Below are 22716 nucleotides of genomic sequence, written 5' to 3'. Positions count from 1 at the left end.
TTTTGTGTGAAATCTTGTTTTTGTAGTTCCGATGACAAAGAAGAGGCAAGTGAATATAAATGGGAGAAGGAGATAGATTTTGGATACATTTCAAGCAAGAATGTTATGGTATTAGTTGTGTACATAAATATTTATGGAAAAATATTTGTCTGTTCCATCTATATCTATCGTAACCCAATGTTGTTAATGTTTGTTGTAGCATTTTTCCCGCCAAGTCACTAAGGAATGGTTGCATTGGAACCAGAAGTCGATTATCCTAGTTGATGGAGACAACAGAGACACGTACAATGTAGTTATCCGTTGTGCCAAGAGAAAAGGGAAGGTTGAATGGAGGGAGAAGTATACTTGTAAGGGTTAGTACGAGTACGCTAAGAAAAAGAGGCTCCGGAGAAGAGATGTTCTTGGGTTTACCATTAAGCGGTCTGCTGACAAACTTGTTGTGAAATTGTTGAAGAGACCAAATGCATGGTGATCAAAGGTTGAAGCTGATGGCTGCTGGCATAGTTTGGGTTTTTGTATGTTATCTAGATCTTAAGACTGAATTTCAGTCCATAGGAAGTTTATATTTGCAGTTGAATGTATGTTATTTTGGGCGGAAGTGTAGTGACTTTTGTTTGGTATTATGTTTTTGCGTTAGAAGGGGCTGGTCATTGTAATTTTATGCTTTTGGGATCCTGACAAAGTTTGTTGTATGTAGTTGTATTATGGTTTATGATATAAATATTTATGTTAACTAATTTTGTAGTTTTGTTGAAATTGAATTCATGAATACATATTTGAAAGCAAAGACAATAGACCTTCCTCTTTGACTTTTGCGAATTGCAAAACAATAACAGTTGGTGAAGAAAGATCTTTACTTTGTTTATGGAATTCATGGAACTGCATAGCGTATCCCTCCCACAATGTACAATTAAGGATGTTATTACTACACATATAAAGAACACAATGTCAAAATAAAAGAATTGCAGACATGGTATGAAAAACCTATATTGCATACGTACCATAAATCCTTCAAGACCAAATTTATATGTTGCTTCTTATTTCCAGCTTGAATTTGGGTGTAACTAATTTCTGAGACCATTCCTATGACATCTGAGCAAATCATGAAATACCATCTATAATATTTATCTTTGAATGCTTAAAAGTAGATTAATAAAAGGAGAAAATATATTGCAGACCTATTAAAACATCCTTTTTCCATTTCCCAGTTAGAATATCAGCAAAACGTGTGAAGTTCAGGGGTTTAGGAGGTATGTCATGCTTTTTTATGTCAGTTACAGAAGTGCCACCAGTGAAAGTCAACAGGAATTTGTGTTCGGTAGGCTTGAACAACAGATCATTCAAGGATACCTGGAAGTTAGATATTGTATACGTGCTATTTACCATCAACACCGAATCAAAAGCTTGTTTATACACAGTAGGAACTCTACATTGTATATCACATCCCTGAAATGCAAAAAATGAAGTCTTTCAAAATCAAACATGGGATACATGAAAGCATTGAAAATCTGCAATATACATTACATCTCAAAAAGAAAAGTGTGTTGGATGGAAAACCTGAAGATGTTAGGATACCATAACTGAAAAGACAAGTACTGTTAAGAATGTTTAGTTCCAAAATAGAAAACCTATTTTTTGTGAAAGGTTTGAAAATTCTGAAAAAAGAAACCATAAACTTAAAAACCACAAAGAAAACAACTTCTAAAATGAAATAATTTTCGGAACCTCAATCTTCAAAAAGGAAACAACAAACATAAACCATAAACTTAAAAACCATGAACTATGTTTAGAACTTAAACTTCTAAAAGGAAGCTTTTGTATACCATCATCTTCAAAAACCATGAACTTCTGTAAACCACGTCACATTAGGGTTTCGTAAAATTTGTGAAAACAAAAACCAACAACACAGAGACACAACCGGCAAATGAAACAACAAACCATTAAAACATTATTTAACAACAGCAACATAAACAAAACTTACTTCTTTATCACACAGTATCATCTCAAAATGTTCCTTGTTCTTGGAGACAACGGTCCATTTGTGATGGATTCGAACAGCGATTTTCCACAGCTCCTTTGAGTCATTAATGTCTTTCACTTGCTCAAACAGTCTTGCCATATCTTCGGTTCCGAAAATCGTTCAAGGAAGAAATGAGTAGAGAAGAAGCGGTTGAAGTTCTTGAAGGCAGAGAAAGGATAAACCAAAACCAAGAGGAAGTGATATAATAGAAATTTGGGGAACTGATATGGATGCTTTCTTGGTACATAAAATGGTTCAGGAAGTGACCTTAGCAGGTATGGTGAAAAGTGGCACGCTTCCATAAGATTACAAACTTTTGGTTTCAAATTTTGAAATGCCTAGAAAGTGTTTGGTATACGCATGGGGAAGTGGGAAACAAAAAGTTTGCTTTTTCAATGTATGTGTACTTTGCCAAAGTTACTATTTGTCTCATTTCAACAACTAATTCCAAAAGCATGTGCAAAATAGAACAATTATATGTAACTAAAATTAAGTTGAAACCAGAAGTACAAATTGGTTACAAAAAGTAAATTTTGGACACATTTTACCCCCAAATCACTGATGTGGAGGGTAAAGAAGAAAGATTAATTTTAGTGTTTTCCAGAGCCATTAATTTTCTTATATTAAAGATTCCTTTGTTTTTGTTGACAACTTTAATGGATTGTATAAAATTTAGTTTCAAAGCAATTGTTTGATTTTTATTTGACAACTACTTCCGGATTTCAATGCAACAAATTTGTCACTTCTAACAAGTCTTCTTTTCCTCTCTCACTTAGAAAATCTGCCAAATATCTTATTAAACACATTATTTTCTCTCTCTTTGTCTCTACTTCCTCTCACTTCTCTCTGTTGTTTTTCTTTTTCTACAACAACTTCTTCATCCATTTACTAACATATCATTTTTATATTTTTCAAATTTTTCTTCTTCATTGAATTTCTTCAACCGTCGCCATCAACATCAACAAAGGTTTCATTTTTAAAATTTTTATTTTATTGCATGTCATTAGCATATGCATTTTTGCTGATTTTTCGATGAAAGATTTCACCTCTTTAATTTTTCATGTTTGTGTTTAAATGCTTTATTTTTTGCATTTTCATATGTTATCACCAGATCTGAAGATTTTTTTTCTCAAACAGGTAGTAATAATATTCCAATTTTTACACTTACCTTTTTTTTTTGTTTTTTTCCAAGTCATTTGTTTTTCTTCCGATCAGGGTTTGTTTTGGTTGTAAGTCATATATGCGTTCATTTGTTCCAGCCATTTATGACGTAACAGTGGCTGTCTCTAAAAGTTCTTCCACTCTTACGATGCTAGGACTCTTAAAGGGAAACCTTCTGTGCTAAGCCAATCAAAATAAATTTTTAGTAAATCATTTATATTTCATACTTTCTTAATTCTCTTTGTCAATATTTTATTTTATTATGTAAAGATGCTTCATATTTAAAAATAACCACATTTGAAGACTTCATTAATAGGATTTTCAATCTTCCTTTCTTGTCTTATATATCTCCATTTATATAATTTTGATTGAAAAACTTTTAACTCGACTTTACCACCACAGCTGCAAGTTCATATCAAGAGACATTTGATGAAAGATTTTTTAGAAATAGATGAAGTTGTGCTCAATGGTGTAAAGATATATTTGTTATCAAGGTAAGTACTGTATGTTCTATATTTATATTTTCTTCTCTCAATACTTAATTCTAATATAATTCAATTTTTGCTAAGAACTTAATCAGCAGTAAATTTTGAGAGGTTAAATTTTGGGATTTTATTTATAAAGGATGAAGAACATGATGAAGAACCTGATGAATGTGGAGAGAGTGTATGGATGTTGAAGAAAGAGAAATAAAATGGAAAATTATTGAAACCTATGATTTTGGACTATGATAAGATGGGTTGGGCTTCAGTGACTTTCAACTTTGGTAACTTTGTAACTTTCCCTCTATCTCTCTCATAATCAATCATTCTCTCTCAACGATAACATATGTTAATTATTTTCATATACACTAAAGTTACAAAGTCACTCAATCCTCTCCCATAATAAGACCATTTACAATGGTTTCAACACTCAACACCCACTTTTTCAACTCCCAACACTCCACATCATTTTCTCTCTCTTCCACCTAATAACTCAACACTCATTCAACTTTTACCTTCTCCAATGGTTTTTCACTCAACACCCTACCCCACCACTTTTTATTTTCATATTCTTATTTAAAATTTATTTTTATTTTTATGATTACATAAAATTACAATTATCGATTAAAATTAAATTAAAATAATAAATACTTAACAATTTATTTTTTAATTTTTTGTAATAAAAACAAAATTTATTTAAATAATTAGATACGATACAAATCATATTAAATTAAATTAAAATACAACACACAAGTAACATAATTAGTACGTTACAAATAATTTAAAATGCAATACAACACATAAGTAACGTAATTAGTACGATACAAATAATTTAAAATGCAATACAACACACAAATAATTCAATCATGAAACATTCAATTTCACTAAAAAAAGATACTTAACTTCAAAATAAACACTAATAAAAGATAATAATAAGATTAAGATAGTGAAAAACTTGGTTTTTTTTCTGTGTCCAAATCAAATGAACCAAGTCTCTATTTATAGAGAAAAAAAATCATGAATTTTGGTAAAAAAAAATAAAAATAAAAAAAATAATTTGCAACGAAATAATTGAGTTCAAAGTATTAAATGGATAAAAATCTGGCCAGCCAGTCACAAACAGCCACGTGTCAGACTCAATTGTGTTGAGTTTTCTCAACACCTCTCTCTTCCACCTCACACTCAACACTACTCTAAACACCCATTGAAAGAGATTTTGCATGTTGAGTTCAACTAAACACACCCATTGTACATGGTCTAAGAGTGGGGTGATAACACTGATAAGAGAAATCCGTGAGAGCCGGTAAGAAAGAGCCACGAACGAAGTTGGTGGCAGAAGATAAGGACACCTATCTTGGAAGAAAATAACATTCTGATAAAATTTTGAATATCATGAGATAAAAGGACACCTATCTTGGAATATCACCTCACCTTTTCTGTAATTTGTAATTAGTCATAATGGAACAACCAATTAATGGATTTAATGTCAATTTAAAAAAATGTATCAATGAATGAAAATAAAAAATAATGAAATAAATTTAAGAGAAACAAAAGCATATCAATAGTATTAAATTTTAAATTTATGTTATTATTTTTTTTATATTCGAAAATTTACTATTGATTTATTTATTTTTGTAAACGATACCTAAATAAAAATAATATTTGTATACAAGAAAAAATCTAGACAAAATATCTTTTTTTGATCTTTTAATTTTACTTCGGGGTCCATTTGAGTCCCTTCATTTTTAAAAATGTCAATGTAGTCCCTTATATTTTCAAACAGGTTCATTTAGGTCATTTCCGTCTAATTCTTATAAACGGCGTCTATTTCTACACGCGTGCCATTGACGCGACATATTACAAATTCCACATATTTTCTTTATTTATTTTAATCTTAAACAATTAAGAAAGGTAAACCCATGCTTAAGAGGATAATGAGACAATTTTTCACCATTTAAGCTTACTTGTCTTTTGCTAAATGATTTCAAATGTTTTATATATCAAAATTTACATGCCATTTATATATGTACAGTTTGAGTACTCTTGTTTTTTCCTGCTTATACTTTTTGAGATATAAACGAGTCAATTATGCTTTTTAAGTTATTCCATTATTCTAAAAAATGATTGATTATGTTACAACAGTTAACATGGCAATTTTGCATAAAAAAATTACAATTTTTTTTATTTGGGTTAAGTGATTTTTTCAGATTCATATTGTAAATAGTTTGTAGTTAGAAATTACATAAACATGATCAGTTTTCACATCTATGTGGAAACTCTTTTGTTTTGATTGAAATTCAAATTCAAAACCAATAGAAACCGTGTTTCGTTTGTGCTCATTAAGGCTGCAATTTGAAATGTGAAAGGTTGATACCGTCTATAAATAATATTGTTCGCCGTTGTAGTGACATCGAGAGGGTGGCGCCGGCAGATTCATGATGAATGAAAGGGTTGATTTTAGTACAACAATGAAATTGTCTAGTATGAAATTTTCGAAACAAATGTTCTCTTACGTTCTCTTATTTACATCTCCAACATTATTGTCTTGTGAAATAATTGTGAAGATGCAAACACAAATGGCTATAAGAACTAACCTAAAAACCCAAATTCATGAACAATGGAAAAATATCCAACCTGAAAATAAATAATGTTTTGTTGATTTAGGTTTTTATTGATTAAAATTTAAAGATCTAAAAGTTAGGTACTGTTAAATTGTAATTCCTTGTATCGAAAACATTTGTTTTGTTTAGAAGTGTGGAAATAGTTTGTTACACACAAATTTGTTTTAGATCTAGATAGATTTAATTTAGATTTAAAATAGATTAGATTTGATTTAATTCCAAAATAAGTATTTTGAACTTTTATAGTTTTGGGTTTTGCCTTAGGAAGCAAGCTAACATAAATCTATAAATAGGGAGTTACCTTCATTATTTTGTAATCAAGTCAAAAAGGTTCTATTCACAAAATTTGCAGTTGCAAGTGAATAATAAAGTTTTTCTGTGTTTGTGGGCAGAGAGTTACTCTGCAGAAATCCTAATATTTTTTCTTCTTTAAATTTTTTTTATCTTTTCATTGTTACCGTGTGGTGGTAACAATTTTGTTCATCAAGATTGATAGAAATTCATCATAGGTTTTGGTGGATTTCCAACATCTGGTATCAAGAGTTCCGATTTATCGATCAAGGGAAGAAGAAGAAAATCACGATGGTGGTGAATTATGGGAATGAAAATTATCCAATAAGTATACTGTAATGCCCGGATTTATTTAAATTGCTTTTCCATTTATTAATTATGGGGGGATGTGAATTATATGTGTTGTTGAGTGTTTTGATGTGTTGTTATACCCTTAGAATGAGGTAGTTACCTTAGAAAAGGGTAGATGTAAGAGTAGAAGAAATTAAGTAATCACTAGTATTATTTAATCAACAATTAGAAGAATTAGATAATAATTAGCAAATGGTTAAATATTAGTTTATTATTTAATTAATTAGTGGAAATACTATATTAATTGAGAATAATAATAATTTAAATAAAAATAAGGTTGTGTAGAGATGTGGAGGGCTTAATAGTAATCTTAAGTGGTTAAGTGAGGGCATAAGTGGAATACCATATTGGAGGTCTAAGGGCCATATTTGGGAAAACAAGCAAAAGTGAAAACATAATTTTGTTGAACCGATCGTAGAAGTGAGAAGAAGAGAGAAGAAGCTAGGGCATAGAGGAAGAAGAAGAGAAGGCAGTAGAACCTGAAAGAGAGGAATCTTCGCTGAAGAAATTACTAAGGTAAGGGTGGGGTTTCGAATTTCTAATGGGGGATATAATTGTAGGTATGTAGGGATTTATCATAGGTTAGGTTTGATGAAATTGTTGTTAGAAGTTTGTTAATTGTGATTGAAATTGATGTAATGACGTTGTTGTGTTTTGGTAGATGTGTATGTGCAATTAACTGAATATAGATGTTGTTGTGAACCTGTAAAAAAATGAGGATTTATCAATTATGTAGAGTGGCTGAGAGTTAGAGGGAATTGGGTTGGCAAGATGCTGTCAAAAATAGAGATTTTTTATTCTGGTTACGTTGTAACCTGGTAGCAGCCCTGCTGTAATCGGTTACAGCGTTTTAAAATAGGCAAATTGGATATTCTGGGGTGCTGTAACCGGGTAGCCACCCTGCTATAACTGGTTACAGCTGAACGTAGCAAATAGCGAATACAATGACGGTGATGTGTAACTGGGTAACAGCCCTGCTGTAACCGGTTACACCTGACAATTTTCAGAAAACTTAATTTTTCTAAGAATCATAACTTTTGATCCGTAAGTCCGATTTAGGTGTCGTTTCGACCATAGTGAAGCTAAAAATATTTCCTAACTAATGGAACTAAGTTAAGGACCTTTTGAGAAAGATTATAAAAATGTGCAGTTCAGTGTTCGTTATAAACTGATATTTAAGAATACCGAAATGAGTATTTGATGTTGATTTTGTTGACTGATGTGTGTAAACGATGAATGAAATTTTGTTGCATCATGATATTGATTTATAATTCATAATGATGTTGTTGTTGGCAGGATTGGCACATTGTAGAGAGCTTATGCTCTGAGAATTATATATTCTGTTGTTGCTTGGTCGATGTTACATGCATTCATTCGGTGAAGGCTTATGCCTTGTGTTGGCCTGGTTTGGCACATTGTTGGGGGATCATGCCCTGTTTGTTGAAGGCTTATGCCTTGTATTTCCCAGCATTGGCATTTTTGGAAAGGGCTTATGCCCTGATTGGTACCACATGCATTAAAGTCGATTCAGTGCCATAACACGAAGGTTTTGCTGCATAATGACTGAATATACTTGTGTATGTGTTGTGTATGAAGATGAATGAGTATGATATAACTTGTTGATGTATGATTCTTGTCTAAAATATGTATGTTATGTATCCTTGAATTAAAAATGAGCAATATTTTTATGATGTATGATGTAGCATCTCATTTGTTAATGATCATTATATTATAAATTACTCTGATTTATTTATTTAACTACGCGTTGGGGAAATGGGGTATTACATATACCAATTCTGAAAGTAGATAACTATGAGAATCCGTGCAAACAGATGAAGGTTCTATTCAGGTGTCAAGGTCTTTGAGATATTGTAAAGGATGGAGTAGAAGAGCTTGAAGAAATAAGAAGAAAAGAAAGAACATGAAGGATCGAAGAAGAAGAAGAGTTATAAATCTCTCTTTATAATTCATCAATGTCTGAGTCTAGACAACTTCGAAAAAGTGAGTGATTCAGAATCTGCTAAAGAAGCTTGGGAGATACTTGAATCGTCTTTTGGAGGCGCTGAGAAGGTGAAAGAGGTGAGGTTACAAACTCACAAGAGAACGTATGAATTACTTCAGATGGAAGATAGAAAAAGCATAACTGATTTCTTCACTAGGGTTACGAAACTAGTGAATCAAATCAAGATATGTGGAGAAGCGTTAACAACAAAAGCTGTTGTTTCGAAGATCTTGAGGTCTTTGGCCCCTAAGTTCGACCACGTGGTGGTAGCCATAGAAGAGTCGAAGGATTTGTCGAAATTGACAAAAGAAGAGCTTCAAGGGACGCTTGAATCTCATGAATAAATAATGGCTGAAAGAGTTGTAGGCAAGTCAAAGAGTGATGTGGCTCTGCAGGCTTAGTCAGCAAAAGAAAGGCAAAGGAAGTTGGAATGGAAAGAAAGGTAAAGGTGGCTACAACAATTCGACTAGTCGAAATCAATAAGAAGGAAATTGGTCGAATCAGAGAAAGCCCTCATTCCAAGGCAACCAAAGAGGTGGTGCTGCAGGTAGAGGAAAAGGTGGTGGTCGAAAGCCTGACAAAAGTCACATACAATGTTTCAATTGTCAGAAGTATGGTCACTATATGAGTGATTGTCCAGAAAAGCATGAGAATCAAGAAAGTGATGCAAAGCTTGCACAACATGAAGAAGAAGAAGAAGAAGAGATGTTGCTAATGGTCACAACAAGAGATGAAGATAAATTTAAGGACCAATGGTAAATGGATTTAGGCTGCTCATTACACATGTCTGGAAGGAAAGATTGGTTTGTCAACATAAATCCCTCAATGAAGAACATGGTGAAATTAGCAAATGACAATACTCTGGCAGCTGAAGGTATTGAAGACATTCTAATTATGAGGAAAGATGGAAAAAGGTCAGTAATCTCCAATGTGTTGTACATACCAGGCATGAAGAGCAACTTGCTCAGCATTGGGCAGTTGGTCTAAAAGAACTACAAGGTGTCGATCGAAGACAAGATAATGAGAGTTGTCGATGCAAGTGGGAGGTTAATCTTGAAGGCTCTTATGTCTCAGAATAGAACATTTAAGACTGAACTCAATGTGATGGAGCACGAGTGCCTTGAAACTGCAGCTAGCAGATATGAATGGATATGGAACTATCGACTAAGACATCTCAACTTCAATGACATCATAGAGATGAAAAGAAGAAATATGGTTTCAGGGTTACCAGAAATCGACATTCCAAGAGAAGTGTGTGAGGAATGTTTGCAGGCGAAGCAACACAAGAACAACTTCAGCAAAGATGCAGGAAGCAAGTCGAAGGCAATACTTTATGTCATATACTCTGATGTATGTGGACCAATCCAGGTGGATTCGAATGGAGGTATTAAATACTTCGTTACATTCATAGATGATTTCAGTCAAAAATTATGGACTTACCTGATCAAGAAGAAAAGTGAAGTGATCAAGGTATTTGCCAAGTTCAAATTTATGGTAGAAAGGCAGAGTGGTCGAAAGATCAAGGTTCTGAGAACTGATGGTGGCGGAGAATATGTGTCGAAAGACTTCGACATGTTATGTGAGAAAAAAGGGATTGTGCATGAGGTGGTGCCATCCTACACTCCACTGCACAATGGAACTGCAGAAAGGAAGAATCGAACCATTATGAATATGGTGAGAAGTATGTTGAAAGGCAAGCATTTACCTAAAGAATTTTGGGGAGAAGCTATGTCGACTGCGATATACATTCTAAACAGATGTCCGACAAAGAAGCTAGATGGAATTACTCTAGAAGAATGTTGGTCTGGTGTGAAGCATATCTTGAGTCATCTGAAGGTATTTGGATCTATAGCATATAGACATGTGCCAAATCAGTTAAGAAGAAAATTTGATGACAAGTCGAGTCAAATGATCCTAATAGGATATCATTCGACTGAAGGTTACAAGTTGTTCGACCCAGTGAATAAGCAATTAGTGATCAGCAGAGACGTGATCATAGATGAGCTTAAAGAATGGGATTGGACTGAAAAATGTCAAGAAAGATTCGGTGAGAATCTTTTGTGATGAACCAGCTACTGAAGTCGAAAGAGAAGAAGTCAGAGGTGATGCAGGCCCAAGCCGACCTCAGAGAACAAGACACGTGCCTGCAAGGTTGCAAGAATATGTGATTACATCAGAATATGTAGTCAATGATGAAGGTGAACTGGTACATTATGCTTTCTACGCAGATGTCAAACCTGTCAATGCAACTGAGGCATTGAAGGATTCGAAGTGGGTGAAAGTTATGAATGAAGAATTGAAGTCCATCGAAGACAACAATACTTGGTCACTTGTCGAATTTCCTCAAGGCAAGAAGGCAATTAATGTAAAGTGGGTATACAAAGTGAAGATGAATCCCAGAGGTGAAGTGACTCGACACAAGGCAAGGCTTGTGGCAAAAGGATTTCTTCAAAAGGAAGGAATTGACTTCGATGAAGTTTTTGCACCTATTGCTAGGATTGAAACAATCAGGTTGGTTATTGGTCTGGTGAACATGAACAATTGGCACATGTGTCAGATGGACGTTAAATGTGCATTCCTGAATGGACCCTTAGACGAAGAAGTCTATGTTGCACAACCAGTTGGGTTTGTGAAACATTGCAAAGAGAGAAAAGGTGTACAGCCTACATAAAGCCCTGTATGGACTCAAGCAAGCTCCAAGAGCTTGGAATAAGAAGAACTACATTTTCCAAAGGGAGAAGGAATTTGTGAAGTGCACGACTGAGCATGGAGTATATGTAAGAAGAAGCAAGAGTGAATTGCTTATAATATGTCTCTATGTCGATGACTTGATAATAACAAGTAGCTGCAAGAAAGAGATCGAAGACTTCAAAGGCGATCTTAGCAAGGAATTTGAAATGTCTGATCTGGGAAAAATTTCATATTTCCTTGGCATCAAAATCTACAAGAGTAGTAGAGGTTTAATGATGCATCAAAGAAGATATACAAGTGAAATTCTCAAAAGGTATGACATGGAAGAATGAAACCCGACTTTGACACTTGCAGAACCTAGACTGCAACTGTCGAAGGAATCAGATGAAGATGATGTCGACCCAACCCAATACAAAAGACTTATTGGGTCATTGAGATACCTTTGTCACACAAGGCCTGACTTAGCATACAATGCGGGTATGGTAAGTAGATTCATGCAGAAGCCAAAGGTATCACACCTAGCAGAAGCGAAGAGGATACTGAGGTATTTGAAAGGAACCCTCGACTATGGCATTTTTTTCTTGTAGGTGATAAAGGAAAAGAATGCAAGTTAGTGTGGTACACCTGAAATTGCCGATCTTCTTATTTCAAGCTCTTGGAGCTTGCTTGAGTCCATACAGGGCTTTATGTAGCTTGTACACCTTTTCTCTCTTCGCAATGTTTCACAAACCCAACTGATTCCTTTGATAGAGAAGGAATTACTCTAGAAGAATGGGAAGCCAGGGAATACATGTGATAATAGAAGTTAATTAACCAAAATAAGAAGCCAACACTTGACATTAAGAGTCAGTTGGGTTTGTCGACCAGCACGCCCATCGTCATGATATCTTGCACAGGGCTTTATGTGTTTATGCTAGGTGGTGCACCAGTTGCTTGGAGTTCGAGAAAGGAACCAGTGGTGGCATTATCATCGTACGAAGCAGAGTACATAGTCGCTTCTCTTGGTGCGTGTCAAGCAACATTGATGGTGAACTTGGTTGAAAAGATAACAGGTAAATATCATGGAGCAAATACCATTAAGATCGATAGCATGTCAGCTATCAACCTGGAGAAGAACCCGATAGCACCTGGTCGAAGCAAACACATCGAAATGAGGTTCCACTATCTTCGAGAGCAGGTAGCAGGTGGCATGATTAACTTGGAACACTACAAAACTGAGAATCAGATTGCAGATATCATGACGAAGGGCGTGCTGGTCGAAATCTTCAGAAGACCAAGAGCCATGATGAATATAGATAGTTTTGACACAATGAATTAGGTGGTGTGTTAAATTGTAATTCCTTGTGTCAAAAAGATTTATTTTGTTTAGAAGTGTAGAAACAGTTTGTTACACACAGATTTATTTTAGATCTAGATAGATTTAATTTAGATTTAAAATAAATTAGATTTGATTTAGTTCCAAAATAGGTATTTTGGGCTTTTATAGTTTTGGGCTTTGGCTTAGGAAGCAAGCTAACCTAAATGGCTAAATCTATCAATAGGGAGTTACCCTCATTATTTTGTAATCACGTCAAAAAGGTTGTGTTCACAGAATTTGCAATTGCAGGTGAGTAATAAAGTTTTCCATAGTTTGTGGGCAGAGAGTTACTCTGCAGAAATCCTAATATCTTTTCTTCTTTAAATTTCTCTTCTCTTTTCATTGTTAACGTGTGGTGATAACAATCTTTTTTATCAAGATTGATAGAAATTCATCATAGGTTTTGGTGGATTTCCAATAGGTACATGATTTTATGAACAAGCTAAAAGTGTTTATGGGTTTGATATTGGTTGGGTTGGATATCTTATTTTTACTAATAATCAAGATTTCAATATATATTTAATTTGTAAATTAAATTTAAAAAAGTGAAGTGGTCCAAACATAAAGTATGTAGTCCAACATTTAATATGACCGTAGTTTGAATCCATGGCGAATGCAAAATTTTGGAATTTTTCTTGAAATTTTGATGACCTTAGTGATGAGCATATGCCACATCAGCGCCAATGTACGTCAAGTGATTTTTTATTTTGACTTTGACTAACAAACCTAATAGAAAGGACTAACGTGACCCTGTTTGAAGACATAAGAGACTACATTGACACTTTTAAAAATTAAGGGACCATAATGGACCTCGAGATAAAATTAAAGGACTAAAAAAGGTATTTTGCCAAAAATCTATTATTGATCTAAATATTGTTATATACAATAATTTACTATTGATCTAGGTATTTTTGTAAGCGATACCTAAACAAAAATAATATTTGTATATGTAACGCCCCGATTTAATTTTATTTATTTTTGTAAGTTATTTATCTGATAGTTGTGATTTTATTGCGCGGTTGGTGTTTTGGCATGTTTGAACTACTTATGGTGTTGGGTAGTGGCCTTAGAAATAATTGTTTTAAGGTATGTGAGTAAAAGTGTAAAAACATAAGGGTTGTGGGAGAGTGTTATTGGTTATTATTATTTATATTAGAAATTAATTAAATAAAATAACAATAGTATAGTAATTAATGATTATTTAGTTATTATAATAATAATTATTATTGTTTTAATTGAGAGTAGAATAATAGAATAATAAAATAAAATAGTAAGGGTAAAGTGGAGATTGTGAGGTTAGGACAGAAATAACATAAATGAGGGAAATCAGTTTTCTATTAAAAAGGGAGAAGTGTGGAAAGTTTAGATTGATTTTTACTGATACGTAAAAAAGTGGAATAGGGGAAAAAGAGAAGAAAAGTTAGGGTTCAAGGGAAGAAAAGAGGAATCACCATTGTAGAGATAGAAGAACTCGCAGGAACTCTAAGGTAAGGGTGTGGTTCTAATTATATAAGGGTTTGTATACTGATTTGTGGGCAGAGATTGATTGTTTGTTTAAATTTGTTTCTCTCACGTGATTTTGAAATTTTTGTTTTCATATGTCATGTATTGACTGATTTTGTGGGTACAGATGTGTGGTTATTGTGTCCATGACATCGAGTTGATTCGTGAGGAAAATTAATAGACTACTGTTAGTTATTATGTTTTATGTATTGTTCTTGTTAGACAATTTTTAGAGGTGAATTTGGATCAAATTGGCACTGGTTTAGGCCTGGTTAAGTGGTTTTGGATAAAAATGTCGTAACTTTAAAAACTGCAACTTTTTGGAAACTTCCAATGTTTTGATCATATAATTTGATTCAGGTGTCTGTTTGACGCGCCGTTTGAACTTGTGGAAAGCTAATACAATGTACTTTCTTAGAAAAATGGTTTTTAGTTTCTAGAACTAAATTTCATTGGTGTGTAATGAGGTTTTGTGGTGTTAGTGTATGTTGCGGTAAGATGTCGATGTTTGCTTTTTCTGAAAACTTTAACAATTCATAACTTGAGTTTCGGGTGTCCGTTTTGAGTTCTGTTCGAAGCGTTGCAAATCTAACGCAGTGTAATTTTCTCTAAAAATAACTTTGGGTGCATAAAATAAACATTGGGTCATGTGATGGTGCTGTTTGGTTTGTAGTTGTGTGTTGTGTTATGATAACCACATATAACTTGCTTGTGATACATAAACACATAGTGTGTTATGTTACATTGTGGAATGTATGCAAATGTTTCGTTACTGTTTGCTACATCGTGGTAGTGCTGTTGTGGCAAGTGTTAATACATAGTGGCCAGTGGTGGCGAAGTGCACTGACTATGATGAAGGTCAATGTGCATATTGTTATTGCTTGTTATACCATTATATTGTTGTTGCTTGCTATATTATTAGATTGTTGTTGCTTACTATTTATAGCATGTGATTGTTGCATGGTGTCCAGTATTAGTGAAGTGCTCTGATTGTGGTGAAGGTCAATATGTATATTATTGTTGTTGCATGTATTATGTTGCATGCATTCATGGTGTTTGGCGGAGGCCGCATTTGGTGAGCCTCAATCCCATTGTGTGGAGTGGGTACAAGTAGCTAATTCCTATGGTGATGGATTAGTGAAACCTTACTGTGTAACGATTTTGGAAGGAGGTTCGTTAGGAGAGCCTTGATCCTAGGTGGGCATCGGGAGGTGAACCTGAGAGTTCACAAATTGGTACCAGATGCACTGAGTCAAGTTGTTGAGTCTCATTGCATTGCATTGGTGATGTATTGTTGTGTTGATGGTGTGAATACATTAATGTTATGTTTTTATGTTAGTGGTGTGGATATGTGCATTGTTGGAATATGTGATATAATTATAATAACTTGTTACTCGCTTATTATTATGTATTCCTTTATATAATTATGATATCTCACCCCTTTTGTTTGAATGTTGTCTCTACGTGGGTAACATGCAGATACTCAAGAGTAGTCCGTGGCTGCAATTAGTAGAAGAGATTGCTAATCCTTGTTCACTTAGAATGTCTGTGTTTGCTCTGATACGTAACACTGGCGATTCAATATTCGTTTATGTTTTATGTTTAAGTTGGGAGTAAAATGTGTGTAGAACTCCATTTGTTGAATTATTTCATATTTGATGTTTAAGTATGATTTATTGTTGCTATAACTCAGGATTGAAGAGTTAAACTAATTATTGTTGTTGTTGTGTTTCTGCTGCGATATAAATTAATTAATTTTCGGAATTAAGTATATTGAATTAAGTAGGTGTTACGTAATCTTCTATGAGCATGTTTGATGTTGCAAGTAGCATCCTAAATGTTTTAGATTCTTTTTAAATTACTCTGATTTCTATTATAAAATACGCGAGGGTTATTTAGGGTGTTACAGTATACAGAAAAAAATCTATTATTGATCTAAAAATTTTATATACGAAAAATGCTATTTATGATCCAAAATTTTTTTATTCAAAAATGGTATACGGGAAAAAATTTATTACTGATCTAAATATTTTTATATATGAAAATTTACTATTGATCTAGATATTTTTGTAAATAATACCTAAACATAAATAATATTTTTATACGGGGAATTTTTTTTATTATTGATATAAATATTTTTATATACGTGATGCAATACCCACAAGTGTGGGAAAACATGGTGAATAAGGGTAGATTCAATATGAATAAAATGTATACTGCCATGAATGCTGGTATGAACAGAGTTGCATGGAGACAACTTTTTAGTTATAATGCTGCTAGGCCCAGGGCACTACATGCCACTTGGATGACTTGTCATGGAAAGCTCCCTACTAAGGAAAGACTTAAGAGATATAATATAACCAATGAAGACATTTGCAGCTTATGTAAGCTGGATACTGAAACAATAGACCATCTATTTTTTCAATGCAGGTATACTCAAGACATCTGAAAAGGAGTGCTTCAGTGGTTAGAGGTGGATCACCAACCGAAAGTTTGGAAAGAGGAGCTTGACTGGGTGCTAAAGTATTCTAGGAAGAAAGGGTGGCGAGCCATGGTACTGAAATTGGCGTTTGCAGAATCTATCTATGGGATCTGACATCAAAGAGATGATATTGTTTTTGGAAATAACACTTATAGTAATACAATTGATAGCATAATAGATTGTATACTGTATAGAGGATGGCAATTCAAAGGGATTAAACATCACATAGCTTATTTGATGTTATAATGTTTTGGTTATGAGGGGTTGGATCAGTTTGATCACCTTTGTACATAATCGTTTTTGAATTAATATATCTTTACATTTGATTCAATATATATATATATATATATATATATATATATATATATATATATATATATATATATATATATATATATATATATATATATATATATATATATATATATATATATATATATATATATATAATATACGAAAAATAGTATTTATGATCCAAAATTGGTATACGAGATAAATTTATTATTGATTTAATTATTTTTATATACGAAAAAATCTATTATTGATCTAAATATTTTTTTTCTTCTTCAACCTTCTATTTTAAATAAATATATTAAGTAAACAAATGTGCGTACCAAATCAGAACCAGTGCGCATGCACACGAGTTTGTTACTAGTTATAGTTGTATAGTTGGTATGAGAGTGAATTCAAGTGAGTCAAAGGGTAGGGTTAAAATCCCCACACTTAAAAGATTTATTTTGAAATTTAATTAATTAATTATAAAAACTTAAATAAATTTATTAATTTATTCTGTAAAAAAATTATTTTGAGATTTTAACTAATTAATTATCAAATTATTTTTTTTATAAAAATTAAATAAATTATTTATCATTAATTTATTATGTCAAAAATATTATTAATTATAATGTAGTTTTGATTTTTTAAATGTGATTATTTTTAATGTTATTAAATAATATTATACATATTAATTAATAATTTTTTTATTTTAGTTATCATTATCACTTTATTAAAAATAAATTTTTTATCTTAACTATTAATGTCATATATGCAACAAGATTGAAGAACCCTTAGTTCTCCCTTATATGTTATCCTTGCTTAAAAAAAATATATGCAACAAGGAAGTGGACCAACAAATTTTCAAAAATGATAAAATTGAGATCTCAAAATATCGAGTTTTAAAATCGTTGAATTTTAAAATAGAGGAAAGGTTAAAATAATTAAAAATTGAGAACAAAAACATATTCAAATGTAATTTTTTAATATTATACAATAAAATAAAGATTAATTGTTCATATATATATATATATATATATATATATATATATATATATATATATATATATATATATATATATATATATATATATATATATATATTGTAACATCCGATACATACATTGTCTAGGAATGGGGTGAGATTACTAAATTGTCATGGCCAAAATACATAAGCTCCAACAAGGTACGAATACATATCCGGAGTACAAAAGACGAAGAAACAAAAGATCACAAACTACAAGAGAACATATCGCCAAGAAATACCATCTCGAAACTAAGTCATCTTACCCTTGCCTCGATCCTGTTTGGAACCACCTGAAAAATATTAATTGGAATGGGGTGAGATTACTAAATCTCAGTGAGTCTCCATATCTTACGGGTTCGCTCAGTTCTACAGGGAATATGCAATCAAATGGATTCACCGAGAATCCGGGTTTTCCTCACGGCCAGGTGCAAGTACAAACAAGGAAACACCACAATTGGAAGTCCCATACCTATCCAATGAGGTAACAACAACAAGCACATAGCCAAACCAATCATATGCAAACCCGTACCCATGTATGAGGAATTCAGGAGTAAGTTACAACCCGCTCATTAGACTATGCAATCCACACCCTCGTTGAGTTACACCCGTACATCTCATCAAGAGACTTGCACAAGCATACCGCAAGATGAATCATATACTTTTCCCAAATGGATTCCATCCGAGAGAGGTTACAGCAGTGACATTGCCTAAGTGGCGTCCCGACCCCATCACTTGTCTATACGTCGATGTGTTACGACTAGTGCAAATGCGCCATCTTGACAATACAAGCCCACCGGGCGAAAGCCTAGTGATCTTGTCTACGTGGCATCACTAGAGGTGAATCGAAACTAATGTTGCCTACATGGCATTGCTTCTCCATCATACCAAGCACGCTGATGTGTTACGACAAGTGGAGAAACTCCCTATAAGACCTCCACACACACACCGCAATGGTAGCTCAGGTGTGTAGAACATACCGATAACGCTGATGTGTTATGACAAGTGGGATACGCCCTGTAGGCACTCACAAACACATCGCAACGGTATCAAATATTCTATGCGATTTACCCCCTAATAGCCTAGGCCTACTCTGATTCAAGCATATATCATCGAGATCACACGGTACGGTACAAGCCATCACACATGTAAACACACCGAATGTTCAATCGGAACAAACGGAAACAATACATAATCTTGAATAACATTATATGTGATTCATAACCCATAAAACATCCATATTAGTGGCATAACACGTATAGATACATTGTGCCACTTAAGTATAAACATAGTAGTCATGTATAGTCGAATCAATATCTCACAGCAAGATGTATAATACACTTACATAAGTGTGTAAAGACGACTACGAAATTATCTATAGTATTTCACCCTACACACAACCTCTAGGTACGTCACAATATATCTATAGTATTACTTTATAGATGATTACAGTAAAAACCAAACTTCAATTAAAACTAGCGTGATATCTGTGTCTTCGCACGGGTACTAGTACGGTACACGCATTTGTTTTTAAAATGTAATAAAGGAAAGTCAAATTTATATATAATTTTTAAAGGAACAATTTTTTTTCCGGATATAAACATAATTTTTGTTTTGCATTGTTTACTAAAATATTGTTCAGTATCTTGATGTTCCCGTTATTATTAACTATTATGAATAAGTGAAAAAACTTTGTATTTATTAACTACATAAATAATAGAAAAACACATTTATGTTGTTGATAGGTAGTTGTAGTCTAATATCATGTCTAACTTATTAATAATATTAATTATTATTTATATCTCGTTATACTTAATACATTAAAAAGATTTATTTATTTTTTTAACAAAAAAAGATAATGACATAACAAATGACAGGTGCTAGTAAGGATAACAAATGGTAGGGTATGGGTCGGGTACTATAGTACCCGTTCCCTTACCCGCAGTTTGAAAAATCCCCGTAGTCTAGCCCGTATCCGCGTTGGCACCAATGTTTGAGCCTGTTCCCGTGTCCTATAGGTACCTAATTACTAAGGGTGGCAAAACGGGCCCCGCCCGTTAGGCATGCCCGTTTTGCCTGGACTTTAATGCGGGGCAGACCAAGGATTTAGGCCCTCACCCTTTAATGTGACTGTCCCGCCCCGTTTTTTATGCGGGCTTGCAGACACAAACATTTACATAAATTTTTGCATTTTTAAGCCTAAAAAGTGTAATGCTCGAGGGCTTAGCCCGCTCCACCCTTATTTTTTTGTGGAGCGGGTCAAGATTTAGGTATGCACCCTTAACTATGCCCGCCTGCCCCGGTTTTTTGTGGGCTTTTGCGGGGCGGGCCTAAACGATGCGGGCATGTCCGTTTGCCACCCTAGTAATTACCCATACCCGTTTATCCGTATTTCTAATAAAAAATTATCATCAATTATAATTTATCACGTGATTTTAAGTTTTTTAACAACATTAATAAAAAAAATTAAAGATGTTATTGTTGAGTTAAAAAATTAACAAACGCTTGTATTAACGCGCATACAAATCTAATAGTGATGGATTCAATAAAATTAATAAGCATATATGTATATATAATAATAAAAAGTATATATAAATCTACATTATGCAGGTATGAGGCGGGGTGAAACCTAAGGTACTCGTACCCGTGCCCATACTCGTTTATTTTAGTGGGTAATTACCCCTGCCCATGTTATGAGTTTTTACCTTATTCGTTAATGACAATTTTTACGGGTGCTCATTGGGGATGAGTCCAATTGTCATCCTTAGATGCTAGGGTCGGAAAGGAAACATGATACTAATATTTTGAATTGTATGAGTTAAAGTTAATGATAAGTGACACATATTTTTGTATTTTCATGTATATTATTATTTTTTTAAATATTGTATCTTAAATTAAAAATATTAGTAACATTAATAATTACTAGACAACATATTTTTCTTCTTCCATATTTGAACTCATATATTGTTTTAAGTATATAAACAATAATATAAATATACCTAAAATAAATAAATATATTTGGAGCATAAATATAGTTTTTTCAAATATACAAATATTTGGATCAACCATATTATTTTCCCGTATAAATATTAAATTTATTTTGACGTTATTTGTAAATGAATGAAAAAACAAAAAGACAAAATTATTTAACCAAGAAAATTAAATAATTTTAAAATTAAACATATTTTTATTTATATTTGAAGCATAAATATAGTTTTTTAATATATACAAATATTTGGATCAACAATATATTTTCTCGTATGTAAATATTATTATTTGTATTTTCATTTCTGTAATTTATTTAATTTATAAAGTATTTATTATTAAAATATTATAATAGTATATATTTATATAATAAAATATTAAAATAATATATATTTATATATTAATTTTGTTTTGGTGATCATAAAATAATTATGAAATATTTATATTAACATATACTTTTAATGTCATTTAATTCATACGTTACTTATGTTTTTTTTTGGTCTAGTATCTTTTAACTTATAAATATTTGTCTCGTTTATATCTTAGTAGTAGCATACATAATTAAAAAATAACATATTTTTCCCGTGTTAGGTTTAAGTATATTTATTTTTAAAGTTCAAAATAATATATAAAATATGTTTAATTACAATTTTGGTCTCTCTGTTTTCATTGATTCACGAAATTGGTGCCTTTATTTTAAATTTAAACAGTTTTGGTCTCCTATTTTACTATTAAACAATTTTGGTTCCCCTTTCATACTTTTGCATTTAAAATTAACAATATTTTCACTTTTTTTAATGACAAATTACTTGCAAGACTTGACAAATTATCGTATATAAACCTATTATTGAACTTTGTAGATAAAAATATAAGTTAAAAAAAATCTCATCGATTTTCTCTGAAAAAACATGAGAGAGGGGCTAAAATTGTTTATATTTAAAATAGGAGAACCAAAACCGTTTGAATTTAAAATAGAGGTACTAATTTTGTGAATTAGACAAAATAGGGGACAAAAACTGTAATTTAGTCTATAAGATATTGAATACATAATAAAACATATGGAAATCTGGAATGAACTTGACCAGTTAAACTTTAAATTTTTTTAATATTTCAATCATTTTGTATATTGTATAGATAAATATATTTTGATCAACAATAAAATTAACCTGTTAAAATTTTATTTTATTTTATTTATTTTTATCAATTTCTTTCATAAATGTGAAAATATGATATAAAAATAATATTAATTGCAAACATAAAAATAGGATTCTAATAATCAATAGATTTAATTGTTATTATAAATAATAATTTAATATATATGTAATATATTTTTAGATGGAGTATTTATTTAGTGATATTTGTTATTAATTATATAGATAACAATTTAAGAATTAAAATTTCTTTTTTTATAAGCAATTAAATTGACTATTTAATAGTTTATAAAATCAAGATGAATATTTAATTTAAATTATA

At 32.1% G+C, this 22716-nt stretch overlaps 1 protein-coding gene across 1 annotated transcript; it reads right to left on the bottom strand.

Moving 5' to 3' along the window:
- Positions 1 to 762: 762 nt before the first annotated feature.
- LOC131605463 (uncharacterized) lies at positions 763 to 2119 on the bottom strand. Its single transcript, XM_058877814.1, has 4 exons — positions 1982 to 2119; positions 1179 to 1446; positions 1002 to 1092; positions 763 to 925 (listed from the first exon to the last, which is right to left on the bottom strand). The coding sequence occupies exons 1-4, from the start codon at positions 2117 to 2119 to the stop codon at positions 763 to 765; spliced, it is 660 nt and encodes a 219-aa protein (XP_058733797.1).
- Positions 2120 to 22716: the final 20597 nt, after the last annotated feature.

This window comes from Vicia villosa, linkage group LG5, assembly GCF_029867415.1.
Source record: "Vicia villosa cultivar HV-30 ecotype Madison, WI linkage group LG5, Vvil1.0, whole genome shotgun sequence".
Classification (NCBI taxonomy): Eukaryota; Viridiplantae; Streptophyta; class Magnoliopsida; order Fabales; family Fabaceae; genus Vicia; species Vicia villosa.
Note: the sequence above shows the minus strand (reverse complement) of the source record. Positions and strands in the feature narration are given on the sequence as shown.